Raw genomic sequence first — 17,779 nt, 5'->3', positions numbered from 1 at the left:
GAGCGGCGAGCGCGGCCCCTCTCCTTTTGCTCATATTCTCCGCCCCCGTGCGCCGGAGCGCTCGGTGATTGGTCAGTGCCTTCATGCTCGCGGCCACTTTCTGGTCGCCGATTGGCTGTTGCGCTGAGGGAGTTCGAACCTGAGCGGGAAGCTCGGCCTGCGGAGAGCGGGACGTCTGAGAGGAGGGGAGGGGTGGGCGGTGGCGGAGCGGCTCCCTCTCGTCCTACATCCTGGGGTAAGGGCGCGAGGGGGTGAATCAACTCCCCCCCGACTCTCCGCGCACTTCCAGGCCCCGACCACCCTCCCTTCGCCGCCCCCCGGGCCTCCCTCCCGCCGCCATGTCGGTCCGCCCTATGGCCTACGAGACGCAGTTCTTCGGGTTCACCCCGCAGACGTGCATGCTGCGCATCTACCTGGCGTTCCAGGATTACCTCTTCGAGATGATGGTGGTGGTGGAGAGCGTCATCCTGAAGAAGCTCGAGGCGCTGCCGGCTGTCCAGATCAGCCGTTTCGAGATCCGCAAGAGCACAGAGAAGTTCCTGCACTTCATGAAGGCCCGCTTCGACCAGCTCTTCGAAAAGATGGAGGAGGTGCTCCTGCAGCTGGTGCTCAGCATCCCCGACAACGTGCTGCTCCCCGAGGACAGGGTCCACCAGCAGTACCCCTACAGCCAGGAGGAGTTCTGTGCGCTGCAGGATGAGATCTCCCAGCTGCAGCAGCAGTGCAGGGCTGAGGCGGCTGCTGGGCAGGCGCTGCATGCAGAGCTGGAGGAGCAGAGGGCCGTGCAGGCCGAGCTCGAGAAGGTTGTGCAGTGGTTTGATGGGCTGGAGAACGTCTGCAGGGAGCACGGCACCGGCAACTTCAAAGAGAGCTTGGTGTTCCTGACACAGAACTGTAAGAAGCTGCAGGATGTGCTGAGAGACGTTGAAGAGAAGAGCAAAAAAATAAAGAAACGCCAACAGTTACTGTAATGGAAATCCCCAAAAGGCAACAATGAACATTGGGATGGCTCGCTTTGAATGATGGGGGTTTATCTTTCCTGAAGCATCTCCTCTGGTGCCTTCCCCACCCAGTCCTGCCAGGATCCGGACTGAGCCCTGCTGGAGAGGACTGTGTGGAGCTGTGTCAGTTTTCACCAAGCTAGCAAATATGGGAGTAGGGACAGGAAAAGCCTTGTTTGTCTGGGAAACATAGCTCTGACAGCAGTGATTGGGAATGAATTCTTGGTGGGATAACCTGACATCTTCCTGGCCTTAGCGTTAACTTTGAACAACTTTAAAGTAAACAAAGCATTCATATAAGGTTATATGAATATAGAGGTGAAGAGGTGGCTCGTGTTTAAGCAAGGAGTGTGCTGTGCTGCTCAGCCAGCTGAGACAGAAGCTGCAGGAGGAAATCAGCAACTCAGTCACTTTCTCCTACTTCAGTTTATGTTGATTTATTTTTATGATCCCGTGTCTTTTTTTTCCTACTGAACAGTGAAGCTCATTTTATTAATGCTTATCAGATTCTGCTGTCTGAATGCTGTGAGGCTGACTGGCGTGCTCGAGTCCTTTGAAGTCACTTAATGAAGCATTCAAAACAGATTACTGTCTGCGTGCACCTCTCCACCGCTCTCAGCAGGTTATAACTCTCCTGTGCAGGTTGATTTTCTTGAAGTAGTAATTACTAATTGGTACTTAATGAGCATGGATGCTTGAAAAACATTAGCCATTGCTGCAATAAAAGATGCATTAAAAGCATAAAGCACGCTTAGCAGTTCATTCTTCCAGAACTTGTGAAGGTGGGGCATAGGAGCAGCTTAGTGAAGCAGTGCCTCAGGTGTGTGCTGATGTGTGTGGCCGCAGCCCTGCAGCACTCAGTGCCACTCCTGTAATCCTGGCAGAGGAAATCGCCGTCTAACGTTGGGCTCTAGGGCTGAAAAACAGAATCTCTGCTCCTGAAACAGCCCAGCGAGATTGCTGCTGCCAGAACAGAGAGCCACAGCTCCAGGCAGGGGGATGGCAGGGCATTGGAGACGCTGCTGGGGATGGCGGCTCTGTGCCCGCTCCGCTCGCCCTCTGTGCCCTCCCAGAAGCATTAAAATAAATGGGGCACAAAGAATGTGCATTCAGATCGCATTAGTGGGGAAACATCTGATTCAGTTGAGCGAAGGACGCCCGGTGGCTCCTGGCATTTGCTGCTTCGTTTCGGGGTATCTCTGGAAATTCCTTTATAAAAGAAAAGGGCTTTTTGCTGCTCTGTTATATTCCAGGAAGTTCACCTTGCTTCCCTGCAGGGGAAATCCTGCCGCTCGCTGCCTGCCACCCTCCTGCCGAAACACATTATTATCATTCCCTCATGCCACCTTAATTTGTAATAATCACTACTTGGAATAGTGTTGAAGTCGGTCCTTAATAAGTATTATAATAGGCACGAGATTATAACTTGCTGCTGGAGAAATCCATTTGGAAACATAATCCATCTGAGAGACAATGAGGGGGAGTGGCCTTCAAACCACCGCACCACCCCGCTTACAAGCAGCCAAGTCCCCATCGAGAGCCTTCAGAAGCACAGTGAGTAAACCCTTCCCAGCGGAGGCACGGGGATACCCCCAGCACAGGGGCTGCGTTAGGAACCACACTCACACCGTGCGTCATTTCTGTGGACTTTATTGTCATTTTCTTTTTGGTTCTAGAGTACAAAAGCATGCAAAAAATAGCCTCTCTATTCATGGTACATATTTACAGGGTAACGGCCACGCGCCATTACAGTACTGAGTGCATATACATCATGCTGGAATCAGAGCAGAGTACACACACAGTCATACTTCACATTGAGTAGAACAAGAGACTTAAATACTAACAGAACGGGCATAAATCAGGTGCACAGCAGCAAGGTTACGGCACAGAGGATCCGAATTACGTCCTGAAAAGTCATAGTTCTTCTCTTGAATGTACAGTTTTTCAGAGCGCTCGGCATGCTGCTCAGGACGTGGTCTTCCACGGGGGGCTTCGGGCCAGAAAAGAAATCCCTGTCACTGCTTTGCTCAGCAAACAGCACTGCACACAAGCCCTGGTAAGGGGGAGAAGTTTGGTACCCAAACTAAGTTACACGTACACACCAAGTGATGATGTGCTTCCTGTCCCCACAGCCCTGCCGGACACCAACGTGCTGCTGCTCTTGGCAGGGCTGCACAGCGCTGCAGTCCTCCGTCCTCTGCACATCCCTCCCTCGCTCAGATCCTACCCCTCGGGCAGAGCCTTCCCTCTCCCAGGCCAGCTCCATCTCGCTGCAGAACAGCAGCACAAGCAGGCAGCAACGTGACTGTGAGAACAGCGAAGGAACGTCTGATTCCACACAGCAGCTTCCAGGTGAGCTTTCAGCCACACACGGTGCTGACCCAGCTGTGACACAGACAGCGCTCCTGCTCAAAAGCTGACTGCAAGATGCACCACAGACCCCACGCTGCTGCTTCCTGGGGCTGCATCAGTGGAAATCACTGTGCGAGAGCAGGGACAGCATGCATACATGGCTGGCTGAGGCAGCTTCCTAAGTGCAGTGAGTTGTTATCCATGTACCTGCTGTAACGTGTCATTAAATAGCTGCAAAGCTCATTTATTTGCAAGTGTGGTATTCACAGCAACGTCTTCCTGCCCATACGTTAGGCACACACTGCAGTATTCCTTCATACCAGACAGGAGATATTAATGAGGATTTTTACTTAGCGCAGTGTGCTCAGGTGGCCAAGAAGGCCAACAGCACCCTGGTGTGTGGCAGCACAGCACTGCCAGCAGCAGGAATGGCCTCAGGTTGCAGCAGGGGAGGTTCAGGTGAAAGAGCAGCCAAGCACTGGAAGGGGCTGTGCAGGGAGGTGGGGGGGTCAGCTCTGTAGGTGCTCAAGAAATATTAGATGTGGTTCTCAGGGATGTGGTTTGGTGGGAAATATTGGTGGGAGAACTGGATGACCTCAGAGGTCTTTTCCAACCTCAGTGATTCCGTTCTGTGATTCACTGCCCCCCAAAGAGAAGACCTGCAGCTATCAGCGGAGCAAGAGAAACAAACGACCTCCTGGAGATCAGAGATGTACCGCTTCTCCTAAGGAGAAACTGCCATCAGAGCTCCCTGTGCCCACGATGGAAGGCTGACCAGAGCCGACTGCCGTCAGGAGGAGCCCTCAGCACAACGCAGCCGACAGCCACCTGTTAGCACAGAGCAGCACCGCCAGCGGATTGGGGAGGAAAAGCGCCGAGTGAACACCAAAGCATCCACAAATGCCCACAGCACCCCGCGGGTCACTGCTCGCAGCAGCCCTGCCACGCCAAATCCCACCCCGTGTTCATAGCGAGAACGCAGACAAATACTTGGACATCCTGCTAATGACATCCTGCTAATGACTTTCTAGAGTGAACAATAGGGCTGACTTGCCTGAGGTGTTCGTTTGGAACAGGTTCTCTCTTGAATCTCTTCCTTACTTCAAAGCACGAGCAGCACTGCCCCCAGCTGCCCTCACACACATAAAAACGAGCAAGAGTTTCATTGCAGCTCAGTGAAAGGAGCATCCTTGCAGCAGTCACACCGAGCCTCCCAATCAACCCCAGCAGTTCTTGCTGCTTGTGCTGCTCCCACCTCTTTGATCTGCACAGTTGCTGGAGATGGAAGGGCAGACCCACAGAGCTGGCAGGAGAAACGAGGCCTGACAAAAGCTCAGCTCTGTGATGCTCGCAGCTCCCCAGACCTGCAGAAACAGCTCCAGAAGATTTTCTTTCACCAAAAAAGGCAATTTTCCAAAGCAGATTTGGGGATAATCACAACAAATACCCACTCTCCTCAATCCCCCTCCGAAACTACAGCAGTGCTTTAGTTACCACTCGAAGAACATAGAGAAAAATCTGTAATTATTTGCTTGGTCTCATTAGTTGAGGCTGAGCAGTTTCCCAGCCTCCTCACCCCCACCAGCTCCCCCAGCTGCCCGTTTTTACAGTAACCCAACAACCGCCTGCATTAGCGCTTCTCCCCCCTACCATCTGTTAAATCACAATAAATAAAACCTCATTCGTGGCCTTACAGCTCTGTGAGCACCACCCAAGCGTTGCTCAGACCTCAGCAGACCCACTCTGACAATGATTACAGCTGCTCCCTTCTCCCACGCTCCACGTCCCCCTGCCTTTGGGGCCGGCCTCAGGGATGGGTCAGACAGAGCCATCCTTCCGCCCACTGCTGCCGCTCAGCGGGACCCGATGGTGCCCTCATGCTCTGTCCCTACTGAAGACTCATTTGCCCCAGATGGGGCCAGCTGTCTGCAAGCATTCCGTGCATAACCATCCCTGATCCCAACGCATCCTCCTGCATCTGCAGAGCCCCAGATGTGCTGTGGGACTTGCCAAGGTTCCATCTTGGTTTTCCCTCCCTTTCGCAGTGTTTAAATCTTCATTACGAGTCAATATGGCTCAAGCACACATTCAAGTGCGCCGGTGTGCAGGGATGTATCACAGTGCCAGGCTGAAGCACAGCCACAGCCCTGGGAGGGCGCTGAGTGCACTGCAGGTGCATGCAGAGGCACAAAGGCAGGCTTGATACAATACCTGCATGCAAGTGATGCAAAATACAGCCCCAGAGCAATAACATTGACAGGATATAATCCCGCTGCCTGATTGAAAAATGGAACGTCTCCTTGACAAAATACCTTAACTACAAGAATACACCCCAAACCATGGGGCTTGGCCAGTATTTATAGGCAGGATGTGGGGCACAGCCCAGACTGCAGCCTGCCTTGGGCTTCCCAAGACGAGCAGAGAGGAGGACAGAGAGAGGGCAGGCAGGAGCTGGCAAGCAGAAGGCACTGGAAGCAAAGCGAGGCTACAAAATAATTGGGAACCAAACCAATCTACAGCAAACAAAATGGGAAAATTAGCATAGCAGTTGCTATTAATTATCCTTGTATGTGTATCCCCTGGCACAACAGAATCAGGGGACTCAAGCCCCAAAGCCCTCATGGTTAGCCTAAAAAAAAAAGTCAGTAAGGAACCAAATTTAATCGTGTCCTTTAAGTACAAGAATGCAGTCCATTGACTTTCTGGGGGCATGCTGAGACCCCCCTTAAAGCTCAAAGGAAAATACCAGCCTGTGTTTCGATGGATTGATGTCACTGGCTTTTACTCCCGGCGTGCAAGTGGAATAGCTGATTACACACAGTCTGTACAGGCAGAAGCCGATGAAACGACCGCGTCTGCTCCTTGAGTGCAGTCTCTCACCTGCTGTCAAACGCAGAGATGAAGCTTCTAATCCCAAGTTTAGAAGCAATCCATGGATTGCCATCAGCAGCATCGGCACGTGCATAAAATCACAGTCTTAAAATTAAAAACTATGGCCTTAAGCAACGACAGATCGAGTTTTTGTTTTTATCCCATTTGTGTTCTGTGACCTTCCTTAGTTTCAAAACCCTTCCATCGTGTTTTCCATCCTTCCGAGCTCTCCCATTTTTAGGCCATTTATCAGGAGATCAGAGTTGAAAAGCATCAGGCACACATTTTAAAGGAGCTAAGAGATGTGTGTGAAAGGAAATCAGCCGTAAGTGAGATAAAATGCCAAACCTGCCACTTCTTTTTAGACTTCATAGCAACACCCATGCGCACGGGACTGGGAGCAGGTGAGGGAGTGAAATCACAGCTCATCAGCTCATCATTGGGAAGAGCTCATCAGCACACGTCCCCTGTGCACTGAGCCTTCATGCGTACAGTGTGTCCTGGTGCTTCAGCTCTGTGGCATTCAGAGGCTCATTGCACATACAGGAAATATCACATAGTTCTTATAGTTTGTAACACTGCCATGAATAAAGCTATCAATGCTGGCAGGGGTTACACTAAGGGTTAAGAGGAGATGGGGGAAAAAAAAGGCATAGAGAATGACAGCGTAAACACCAAAAGGAAGATCTCATCCTTCTGTAACTGCTATCCGTAGAACTGTTATCACAGCTGATATACAGCACGCTTTATGTGTGCATTAGGAGTCGCTCTCTGATATGAGATCTAGCTTTGATGTCATTTTTTTTTTCCTGATCTTTGAAACAGAGAATGAAAGAAAGCAAGAAAAAGGTCTCTAGGGTGAACGACCCACGAGACAACGTTTGGTTTGTTGCATTGCAAATAAAAACATTCATTGGTCAAGACACCCAACTACAAAGCTCACACGTGAAGCACAAGTGGAGAGCAAGGCACACACAGAGGAGCACACGGACACCTCGCATGAGGAACACAGCTGCCCAAGAGGCCAAGCCAGCCCTCTGCCAGCTGAGACTCGCTCGTTTCTTTATTGCTGCTCTTTTCCTCCTTTTCAGTTTGCTAGGTTGGTCCGTTTTGCTTTTTGCTTTGCAGGCCCTGGACTTTGTGATGTGAGCAGGTGTGTGCCAAACAACACCACGATGGGTACAGCAGCAGCAGCACGTGAGCAACCAGCCTGCGACAGCCACGTGGCTTCAGGACGTAGCTTCATCTTCACACACATCAGGCAGCTCTGAGTCCCTGCCTCCTTCTCTGCTTCCTTGTTTTCTACATGAACAGCACAGAAACAACAGAGAGATTAGAGGTAAGTATGCAAAAAACATCAAGCAAGCTGTGTTTTTTCCAATAGGCAATCCAGGTCAATAGCATTAATATTAAAAGGGAATAGCAACAAACCAGCCTGCAGTGCTGGTACCATGTAGACAGGTTAGGGATATCTCAGCTCAGTGTGACTGTGACAAACCTGGCCTTGAACTCTGAGCATGGACTGTTCACAAGGAGTCCAAAAAACAGCCCCTTCACTGCCTATCATCCCCCTCCTTAAACACTGCCACCCTGAGCTCCCTGCTCAGCACAGCATGGCTCCCTGCCCGCCCTGCACCCAATGCTCACTGCCACCCCGAGCAGCTTTTGCCTCTGCCTCTGGGAGGGGTGCAGCACAAAGCAAGCTGACACGATGTCTGCACAGTGCTATGAACATTCACTAAACTCAGTTTGTATGCATGGCAGCAAAGATCAAGGTGTTCATGCCCTGCATGGGAGCCAGGGCTCGTGCTGTGAGGCCTGAGGCTGAATGTGAGTGTCCACTAAATATCTCTTTTAAATAAGATTATTCCTGCTATATTCTTAAACCACACGTAAATAAAGCCCAAACTGTACCATTATCCAGATTGTACTGCTGTTAATCAGAGCAACCACAGAAATATCACAGCCACTTAGTATTTATATGGGCTTGGGTGTCCATCAAGAGCCTCACAGCACTTCCAGCCTAAATATCAGCGGTGCAGAACAGCAAAGGAGTGGGAAAACCCACAGGGAACTGAATGAGAGCATACACACTCCTGGGAAATGCTTAACACCTTCCCAGTGCCCAATGAGCCACCCATTAAACACCAAAGTTCTGCCCTCATTTGGGCTGCTGCTGTCCCACTCCTCTCTTCCCATAACACAAGCACGCTGTAAGGGAGAAGAGAAGCATGGAAGTTCAGATTTCTGCTTGTTTACAGAAAACCATAAGCCAAAGAGTGCCCCTTCCAGCACTCGGAGGTGGTTTTCTATGAACCCTAAGCACCACTGCTGTCCCGAGGGAAGCTGTGTGTGAACCTTAGGTTAACTGGGATGGGGCAGCTATTGGCTTCCTTCTGGGCCTGACCATCAGGACATTTTAGGTTCCTCTAACTGGAGCTGCTTCAGGCCATGTCAGATGCAAAGGATCACAGCTGTGCTGTGCCTTCACTTCTGAAATAAGTCTTGAATGAAAAAAGACCATTCCTCATGAGCAAGGCTTCTTTCACCCCTTCCTCCCAGAAGAAGGAAACACAAAAGAATGATGAATAGTAACAATGAAAAGTATATATAAACATTAGTGTCACACACACAGAGAATTACTGCAGTAAAACTGCCCCTATAGGAAGGGAGGATGGAGCAGAATGCTGTCGCTACTGCACAAGTCACACAGGCTGAGGGGGAAGACATTTCTACAGCACCCAGGGGAAATATAAACACCAAATTACCTTAAAGATGGATGCAAATATATAGATGTGTTTAAGAGGAATCTGTCCCTGAGAGCAAAACAATGAGACAAAGGAAGAAAGTGATCATGAAGACAGTGACAGCAGGCAAACAAGCTTGTATTTCTGTACCTAACAAGCTTAACAAACAGAATGGAATGGTGGACAGAGCATCAGTCAAGTCTACTTGCAGCCCAAAGGAGAGATGAGGATGAGCACTGCTAGCACTGACACAAACCCACTCCAGCTCCTACCACTGCTGAAAGCTCCTGACTGCTTCCAGCACGCTGCTGACAGCCATAAGCACTTACCTGGGCCTCTCTATTTGGCACTTTGAGGGGAGGGTTAATATCCTGCCATGGTCACAGTGTTAGCAGCATGTACCATGGGTGATGCACTGATAGCTCAGTGCAGGCAGAGCCATGTGAGCACAGGGTCTGTCACTACAGGATCCTCCTGATGGTGAGTCCTTGTCAGAAGAAAATCCCATCCCACATTTGGTGATTCTGTCCTTAGTCAGACTGTGAGAATACCTACCTGCACTGTGGGGCACAGCTCTTCCATGTGACAAATATCTCTCTTTAGAATGAGAACTGATACAGCTTTTGGTTCAGTTTGGCTCTGACAGAATCTACATGTTACCTATCCAAAATCTTTCCAACTGAAGAAACTGATGCTGAACACCAGCAGAGACCAAGGCAGTATTTTAAGTAGAAAGCCAGGAAATGTAAAGCCAGTCTGTAGCTATTCCATTGTTAAAGATGCTGCTGAAAACATACCTGGCCTAAGTGATCTCTGCAGTGTATTTTTGAGCAGCCCCATAGCAGCAAGCCCCAGGACTTTCTCAGCACAAAGCCATCACAGAGCAGGTACCTCTGTGCTGCTTTGGGAGAAGCTATTCCTGGTGTGAGACTTGGGTCAGCTGTCAGCCACATTTCCCTCCTGGCTTGCACAGTCCCACCCTATGTACACAGAAAGGCCCTAAGGACAGTGACAGCTCTCTCAGAGCAGGGCAGGTTGCTTAAATAGAGACTGATTCCCCATACAGCCACATGTCGTCAATAGCAGTAGCAGCCATAATGGGAAAGTAAATTGGGTCTGTCAAAACACAGCAATTAATTTGATAGGTAGTAGCTGCAATAAATGAGCATAATAAAATGTGGTGAAGCCAGTGCTGACTCCATTAGGAGAAATCTAGAGCAAGCAGAAGAAATATGGCAAATACTAACAGAAACCCAGAACTTAGCTTTGAACAATGAACAGCTGGCTTAAAAAAATCCTCTGTATACTGCAACTGGAAAAATTAAGTAATGACCAGTGTGTCTTCTGCAGATGCCATTAACAACAGGGTTGAACCTAGCCATGGTCTGCAGGATCTGCAAGGCTTGATGAATCACTGCAACTTCTGGGGGGTCCTGTATGAAAGGCAGAGCCAGAGGTGACTCTGCCTGCCTCATGTTTGTGCTGCCTGGACACTCAGCCCCAGCAACCCATGGGGTTAAAGTGACTGACGACAGCTCTCACACACAGCTCATAGGTGTGCATGGGAGAGGCAGGTGTTGCAAAAGAAGAGTTTTTTCATTTTAATTCCCTTCTGACTCTCGGATGAATGGGCCTGCCATTCCAACGGTTGCCTTTTTAACTTTTCTGTGCCATCAAAGTAATACACAAGAGTGTAGAGAGGACTGAGTCTTCCAGGTCTAAGCAGAGCTCAAGTAGCCTTGCCTCCTGTCAGTACTAATTTAAAAGCTACTTCAAATCACTAATGCCTTAACAGCATCCTCTAAAGAAACAAAAGCTAATGTAAACGCAAAAGACCTCCTCATATTGCAAAGACTTCTGCCCATGCAATTTCTGCATATAATGCTTCCAAAACCAGAGCCTAGCACGCTGTTTGCATGTAATACAGAGATCAGGAAGAAATCATGGAAGATTCAGCTAAGAGATTCACTGTTTCCTCCTCTGAATTCCGAAGAGTGAGCTGTTCAGCTGGCTCCTTTCTCTTCTCAAGTGAAAAAGTTGCATCCAAATGTTCTCTGCTCTCTGCCTATACATCTTCATGATATCTGCCAGTTCAGACACCCAGACTTGGACACCAGACAAACCATATCATTTCTAGCTTATAAAACACAAAGGCTGCTCATCTGATACCCTTTCCATTATCCAGGAAAAGGAGAAAAGATTAAACCACCCAATACATACCCTTATTTTAGTTCACTTGTCTCTAGTGCATCTTTGATCACAGCGTACTACAAACTAACAGGTTAAAAAACAGGCCTAGCTTAGTACCTTAAGTGTGTTTAGGCCAAATCCATCTTAGAGATAGAACTCTATCTATAGTCTTCAGCTTGTTTTATTGCATTGTATTTTAACCCTGGAGGACCTGAGGCAGAATTCAGCCTCAGTATTTGAGGCAAAAGTGAATTTTGTCCTTGAATGATAGGGAAAATATTTGTAGATGGCTTCCCTTGTCTTTTCTGTGCACTTTTACACTCTACGCATGGCAGAGCCAGGCAAGGCTGTATATACATACATTAGCAAGTTCCCTGGAGCAGACATGGACCTCTCTTCCCGTCTGGTCTGAACTTCAAATGGATTTCCAAAGGAGCGTTTCCTTAGCATGGCCTTCACTAGGATCTTTGAGGAAGAAAAACAGAGCAGTGAGAACAGCAGGACTGACATATCATCCTCCTGAAGTTAGCTGAAAGGAATCTAGCAACAGCTTCTTTAATAATTCAGCAGACATTTAACAGCATTACATCTAAAGATGCACCAGAGAAACCCACAGAACAGCCACTTCCAAGCAGTTTCAGCATCATTTCCTTAGGCAGTGAGCTCAGACTCCTGGACACAGACCACTGCTGGCAGGAGTCAAAGCACACATTGCTGACTGCTGCCTGTTGCTCATAAGTTTGTAAGAAGGCAGCCTCAGAGCTCTCCTGGGCCAGGAGCAAACATGTACCCTCCAAACCTCCCTTACCAGTTGAGAGCTTCGAAGTGTCATGCTCCTGGCTCATTCAAATAAACTGTTGTGGTTTATACGTACCACAGCCGGCAAACTTGGGATTGTCTTCACTGAGTTCTTCACTTCCTCCTCTGTAACCTCCACCACAGTACAGTGCTCTTCTTCCAGTGGCAAAGGCTCCTCACCACCTTTGGTTAGCCACGGATGTACCTACGTGGGGAGGAACACAGACTGCTCAAAGTCTGCCATGCAAAATAAATGAATGCAACTCCAAAGCACTTCCCACTATTGTTGGCTGCGCTTCCTGGGCATGGAGGGAAGGGATGTCACTTTTCTTCTCAAAGTTCAACCTTCCTACCGTCAGCTTTAGCAGAAAATGTGCTGGTGTTGGGCTGAGACAAAGCAGAGAATAGTAGTGTGCCCTCTAAGGGATGCTAATGGGTCCCTGAGAAATCTTGCAGATTCAAGGCTGTGCTGAGAGGTGAAAAGAGGACAGAAAGCACGTGCTAAAAGAGAATGAAAGCAAACTCTGCAAAGCACTGTGCTCTGTCAGGACTATTTGTTCTCTGTGTTAATAAGCATCCCCCAAGTATTAACTGATAGAAGCAAATGTGATGCCTTGAGACCACAAGTACTAGACAAGGAAGGCACTGCCAGCCCCTGTAACACAGGCCTAGCATTCACAATATGGCCTCTGCAGCTCACAGTTCCCATGACAATGTTGATTCTACTGGGGATTCACGGAAGATCAGCCAGCTTTTGAGTAAGTTTAATTTAAATAAGTAAACAGGAGAGCTTTTGTCAATATTCCCCAAGCAAGCAGCAGCAACTGAACACTGCAAAATGAGCACTCTCCCTTTCTGTGGCAGTTGGCCAGAAAAAGCTCACAAAACAAATATTGGGAACAGCTCTGCCCCATTAGGAGGTACCAAAGGAACAAAAAAAATCAGTTGAGACAAAAGACTGTAATATCAATGCTCAATTTACCTTAATTTCAGGGACTGTTATCCTTGTTTCTGGATTTTTATCCAGCATGCGTAAGATCAGCTCCTTGAGCTCATCACTTATCTGTGATCTGAGTAAAGAAAACAGCAGTGTACAGTTAACAAGAGAACTGTCAGTGCTCAAGGCACGCATAGCCCCTCCTGCAGTTACTTGTTAGAACAACTGTTCTGCTCAAAAGGTATTTTCTCTGCAAACCAGCTAGAAAAAGGAAGATTTAGTTTTCTGGGTTCCTTCTCAGGCATTGTGGTCACTGCCAAGATATTTAGTTATACTCTTCTGCCAACTAACACAGCTATGCATTCTTACCTGTATAGCTCAGTCTCAGGATACTGAAAGGAGGGAAAGAGCAGATGCGACTAAGAGATGGAAATATATCTGACTTTTAGTACTGTTTCTAAGACTAAATGATAGACTGCCTGAACTCAGAAGCCACTCTATTCTCATTAAGCCCTTGGTCCTGCTGGCCCTCCCCCCTCTAGTCCGAAGACTTCAGTGACTTCTGTTGCTAGTGATGTAAGCCATATCTTTGAAAATACACTTGATCTGTATGATCAAAGAGTGCTACTGAAATAAAATGCCTGCATATGACACAACTGTATCAGGTTCTTGAAAATCTGCATCACAAATGCCTTTCAATGAAGTGCATACCTGCATGGAGATGGATTTGGCAGCACAGAATGTCATTTGCCAGCAGGGCTGGATTTCAGTGCTACCATCAGATTCAAAACACTGATGAGAACCAGGTACTGTGCCCACCTCCTCTGCACCCTCCCCAGGTAGAAGGAATATACTATCATAAAGCTACATGAAGACCAAATCGTAATAAGAGATATTTTAGTCTGATGAAATCATAGCTGCTGTTCAATAATTTATGAGTTCTTTATGTGCGTTTGGGTTATGGGATCTTTCACAAACAACCACAAGAAAACACAGTGGGAAGGGGCAGAAGATGAGTGCAAATTTAGAGTGAACATTTTCAGAGTGGCATCAAGTATCTACAGTGAACAGGCAATACAGCCCGGACAATGGGAATGGCAGGAGGAGTTCTCAGAGACTTCCCACATCCAAGGCTGCACTCCAGGTGATGTTTTAGGTGGGAAGGGGAAGAACTGTGCTGTTCTTGAGATGAGATCCAGACACAGAGGAGCAGCTATGGAGAGTGAAAGAGCATTTACCAGGTCAAAATAAACAGACTCTTAAGGGAGGACCACACGGAGACAGAAGTGCAATGGTGTTTGTAAAATATTTAACAACAGATCTGCGCCAAACTAGCAACGTATTAACTTAAAATACAAGACAGAGATTAAATAACCACCTAACATTTCTGGTACCACACTGATTTCTACACAACAGGATGAATGCTGCAAGGAAAAGCCCCGTGAATAAGACTGCAAAGCTCCTAATGGGTTATAACTAGGTAACTGACTGCCCTGCCCTGCCTCTATTTTCCCTTCTCTCTATTCTGCCAGGGTTCACCTTGTACCCAATGACATTTTTCATTTGAAAAGTCTGTACTATCTGCAATTTCTCATAGTCACAGTACTGCAACAGCTTTCAGGAAAATACCAAGCATCGTGGAGTTCAGCACCCATTTGGTGCTGAGGGATTTGTCAATCCCATGCATCATTTTACAGGGTACCCACAGGCAGCAAGGTCAGGGGATACTGGCCTGAAATTCAGTTCTTTGCCAGGAAGAGCTACCCAGTGCTTCTGGTTCTCTTAGCACGTGCCTGGCCATAAACTCCTCCAGCGTGCTTTTTAGCCATGCCAGGATCACCAGGGTGCGAGCTGCAGCTAACCTTGTTCACCTCATGTCATGCCAAGGACTGAACGACAGGAACGAGAACGCTGGAGCGATAAATATTTATCCTAGCATCTCTAGGGGAAGGGAAGGGACAGCATGGGTACAGTCAGCTTCATCTCTGTCTCAGAGGTTGTCAGGAAACAGGCAATGAATTTCCACAGACTGTCTGCACAAAGGAATGCATCTTTTGTAGCCATGGTGAAATAAATTGAAACCAAAATACTCCTAACTGTAACGAGGTGCTAATTCCGTGGGAGGTCAGTGTGGACTCAGCCCAGTGAATTCCAGCTTTATGTGTGCCTTTGTTATTGATTTCATCTAACACATAGATGCAGTTTAGACAGGTGTCAACACCCAGCAGCTCCACTTATCCAACAGCCTAACGAGGGGTACAGCTCTTTGTTAGATCAAGAGACCAGGTGACTGAGAAGTCCAAACAGACCGCAGAGCCGCATTACTGCTGAAGGAAACGTCTGAATGAAGAAAGCGTTCTTAGCACAACCCGGTTAGCCTGTTAAATGTTAATAACTTACTGCAGAGACAGATGGGAACAGTCACTTGTAAGCTGACTGCTAACCCAAATATATGATGGCTGAGAGGACAGGCATTCTGCCAGAACCTAAGCAAGCACAGAGACTAGAGAGAAACAAACTTTATTTTTTGCTGCAGTGCTGTTCCAGACCAAGTCCTGCACCAACTACAGAACAATAGGTGGAAACACAGCAGTGTAGCATGAATGGTCAGCCTTTGTGCTCCCAGTGCCTGCAGCCCTGTTATGTGCCAAATCTCACCCATCACCAGAACTGTCCCATACCAGTGACTGGGGCCTGTGTTTGACACCAAACAAGTGCTTGGGACTTTAGGACCAGGGGTGTGCCCCACGCAGCCCTCAGTGTGGCTCTATCAGCTCAAGTAGAGATTGCTTCATTTGAGGTATCTGCAGCGGCTGCGCTTCACAGTCAGTGGAGAGGTAATTAATACAGCCAGTGGAGTCTGGGTTATGAGTCATCCCATCTAGAGCAGATGTCTAAAATAGGACATTCTAAGTACCCATTTCTCTTTGCAGACTCAGAAGGAAGCCCGGGATTGCTGAGGCAGAGGCCCAGCCCCTCTCTGTGAGTGTCTAAAAACTCTGGGAGTATATCACAAATAATGTAACAGTGGATATTTGCACATTATCTGGGGTTGTCTGGCAACCTCTCCCCCTTCCTCTCTAATACCAGATGTGCTTTTCATTAGATTTTTAGATTTCCTCACGCTTGTTTTGAATCAAGTAATTTTATCTCTAAAAAACTCATGTTTTTTGTAACCAGGAACAAGAAGAGAGACCCCAAAAGAGTGGTGTACAAGCCCAGGTTTGCCAGCACATACGACAAACTCACATTTTCTTAGATTGCATTGGATGAGGCAGGCTTGGGACTCTGCAGGTTGTGGGACAAGTACCCTCCAGAAGACATTTCCCAGCTCCAAGGTAGGTCTGTGTAAGCTGTGGGTGTTTACTCAGACCAAGTCCAAGGTCTGAGTATTATTATAATAAACAAATTACTATAGGAAACCGACAAACTGAATCATTACAGTATTAGCCAGATGGCAGAAGTACAAAACTTCAATGAATCCCAGCTTCCAGCATCTTCACTCAAGTAAGCTGGGACAGAACTCAGTGGACCCATAATTAAATCCCCCTACTTCCACCAAAAGTCTCAAGAGCAATTGTCTTTAGTCACCATCTGCACAATGTACAAACAGAAGCAGCAAAGGCAGTAGTAACGCTTACAGCAATGCTGGCACAGCACTCATATGAAGGACCCAGGAGAATGCAAAGAACCTCACCTGCTTCTGTCCATCCCTCCATAGTGATCCACCAGCATTTATACTGCACAGTGAGCAATGTCGAAGACTGAACTTTACAGTAGCTGAGTAAAGTTTACTTACTCTTCTGGGAACTCCACAGGCTTGCTCTTGATCTTGTTATGAAGACCCAGAATATATTCATCTATAAAAGGACACTGTAAAACAAACAAAGATTTCCCAGTTGTCAAAGATGTTGGCACCGCTTCGGTGTTTGCCATTCATTCAACAGAAGTGAACTTCCTGTGTGCATTGTCTGGTTTTGATGTGGAGATGGAAGTAAAATCTCCTCCACAAAATAAATCCATTTCTTTAAAATAAGTAAATAAATAAAGAAGGAAAGCAGAGGGACCAAACAAATACAGAACATGATTGGGACACCCCTTTCTATCTAGCCTACCATGTGACCATTTTCCTTTTCTCTGTTACATTTTTCTATCTTTATCACGGTGATACTGATACTGACTGGCCCACTTCACTGCTTGAAGACCTGTGTGACAAGCATAATTTAGAGTTAGGTATTACTATTTAAAACACCTGCTTTTCCACTCTGAGTACAGGGGTCAGCTCTTGAAGTCCCTTCTCACCCACAGGGTGATTTGGGAAAGCAGAAGTGCATAGAAAGTAGACCTCTGCTTCTAGCATTTGCCTTTATTTGGAAAGGAATGAGCCAAAAGACAGGCAGGCAGACGCTCTCATACAGGGCTCCAGTATCTGAAAGCCAGCTTACCTTCCCATAAACAAAGCAGTACAGGGTAATTCCCATGGCCCATACATCAAGTGCCTGAAAGAAAGCAAGTACAGACAGTAAATCAGATGCAACCCAGAGATGATAGAAATGAGCTGGATTTTCCCACTGACTCACAGAACTACTTGCACACATTTAACATTTTATGTTAATTTTATTGCACAGAGTCTCTCTGTGCAATAGAAGGCATTTATGACCTTTGTGGGGAATGGGGACTGTGCTGGGTCAGACACCACACTTGTCCTTGTTGTGGAGGGCACTGACCAGCTAGCAGCCCCTTCTTCTTATAGATGATGACAGTTCAAGGCTGAACCTCAAGGAACAGCTGAACCTCAAGTCTTCTTCCAAGTTTAAAGGGGAAAAAAAAGGCAAAAAGCAAATGCCAGACCCTACTCTAACATCTGCATTACAACATTCATC

General features: G+C 47.6%; 2 protein-coding genes across 19 annotated transcripts in view; one reads left to right on the top strand and one right to left on the bottom strand.

The window, feature by feature from the left end:
- The first annotated feature begins 125 nt into the window (after window positions 1-125).
- MIS12 (MIS12, kinetochore complex component) lies at window positions 126-1,746 on the top strand. Its single transcript, NM_001044677.2, has one exon. The coding sequence runs from the start codon at window positions 339-341 to the stop codon at window positions 969-971; it is 633 nt and encodes a 210-aa protein (NP_001038142.2). The 5' UTR covers window positions 126-338; the 3' UTR covers window positions 972-1,746.
- An 889-nt stretch (window positions 1,747-2,635) lies between these two features.
- The window catches only part of CAMKK1 (calcium/calmodulin dependent protein kinase kinase 1), an 86,216-nt gene continuing 71,072 nt past the window's right edge, over window positions 2,636-17,779 (bottom strand). For 13 of the 18 annotated variants that reach the window (XM_046902556.1, XM_040650600.2, XM_040650602.2 and 10 more), the window contains 6 exons: window positions 17,342-17,395; window positions 16,696-16,769; window positions 12,942-13,029; window positions 12,036-12,164; window positions 11,523-11,626; window positions 2,636-3,054 (listed from right to left, as the gene is read on the bottom strand). In XM_046902556.1, coding sequence (XP_046758512.1) covers window positions 2,967-3,054; window positions 11,523-11,626; window positions 12,036-12,164; window positions 12,942-13,029; window positions 16,696-16,769; window positions 17,342-17,395 — 537 coding nt within the window. In that variant the 3' untranslated portion in view covers window positions 2,636-2,966. Of the gene's footprint in view, window positions 7,527-11,522; window positions 11,627-12,035; window positions 12,165-12,941; window positions 13,030-16,695; window positions 16,770-17,341; window positions 17,396-17,779 lie in introns of all 18 variants that reach the window. The other 5 variants (XM_046902563.1, XM_046902560.1, XM_046902562.1 and 2 more) reach the window with 1 other exon arrangement.

The sequence above is a fragment of the Gallus gallus genome, chromosome 19 (genome assembly GCF_016699485.2).
Source record: "Gallus gallus isolate bGalGal1 chromosome 19, bGalGal1.mat.broiler.GRCg7b, whole genome shotgun sequence".
Taxonomy (NCBI): domain Eukaryota; kingdom Metazoa; phylum Chordata; class Aves; order Galliformes; family Phasianidae; genus Gallus; species Gallus gallus.
Note: the sequence above shows the minus strand (reverse complement) of the source record. Positions and strands in the feature narration are given on the sequence as shown.

Bases quoted from the DNA above. Each gene is read 5' to 3' on its own strand.
- MIS12 (NM_001044677.2), top strand. From the start codon at position 339: ATGTCGGTCCGCCCTATGGCCTACGAGACGCAGTTCTTCGGGTTCACC.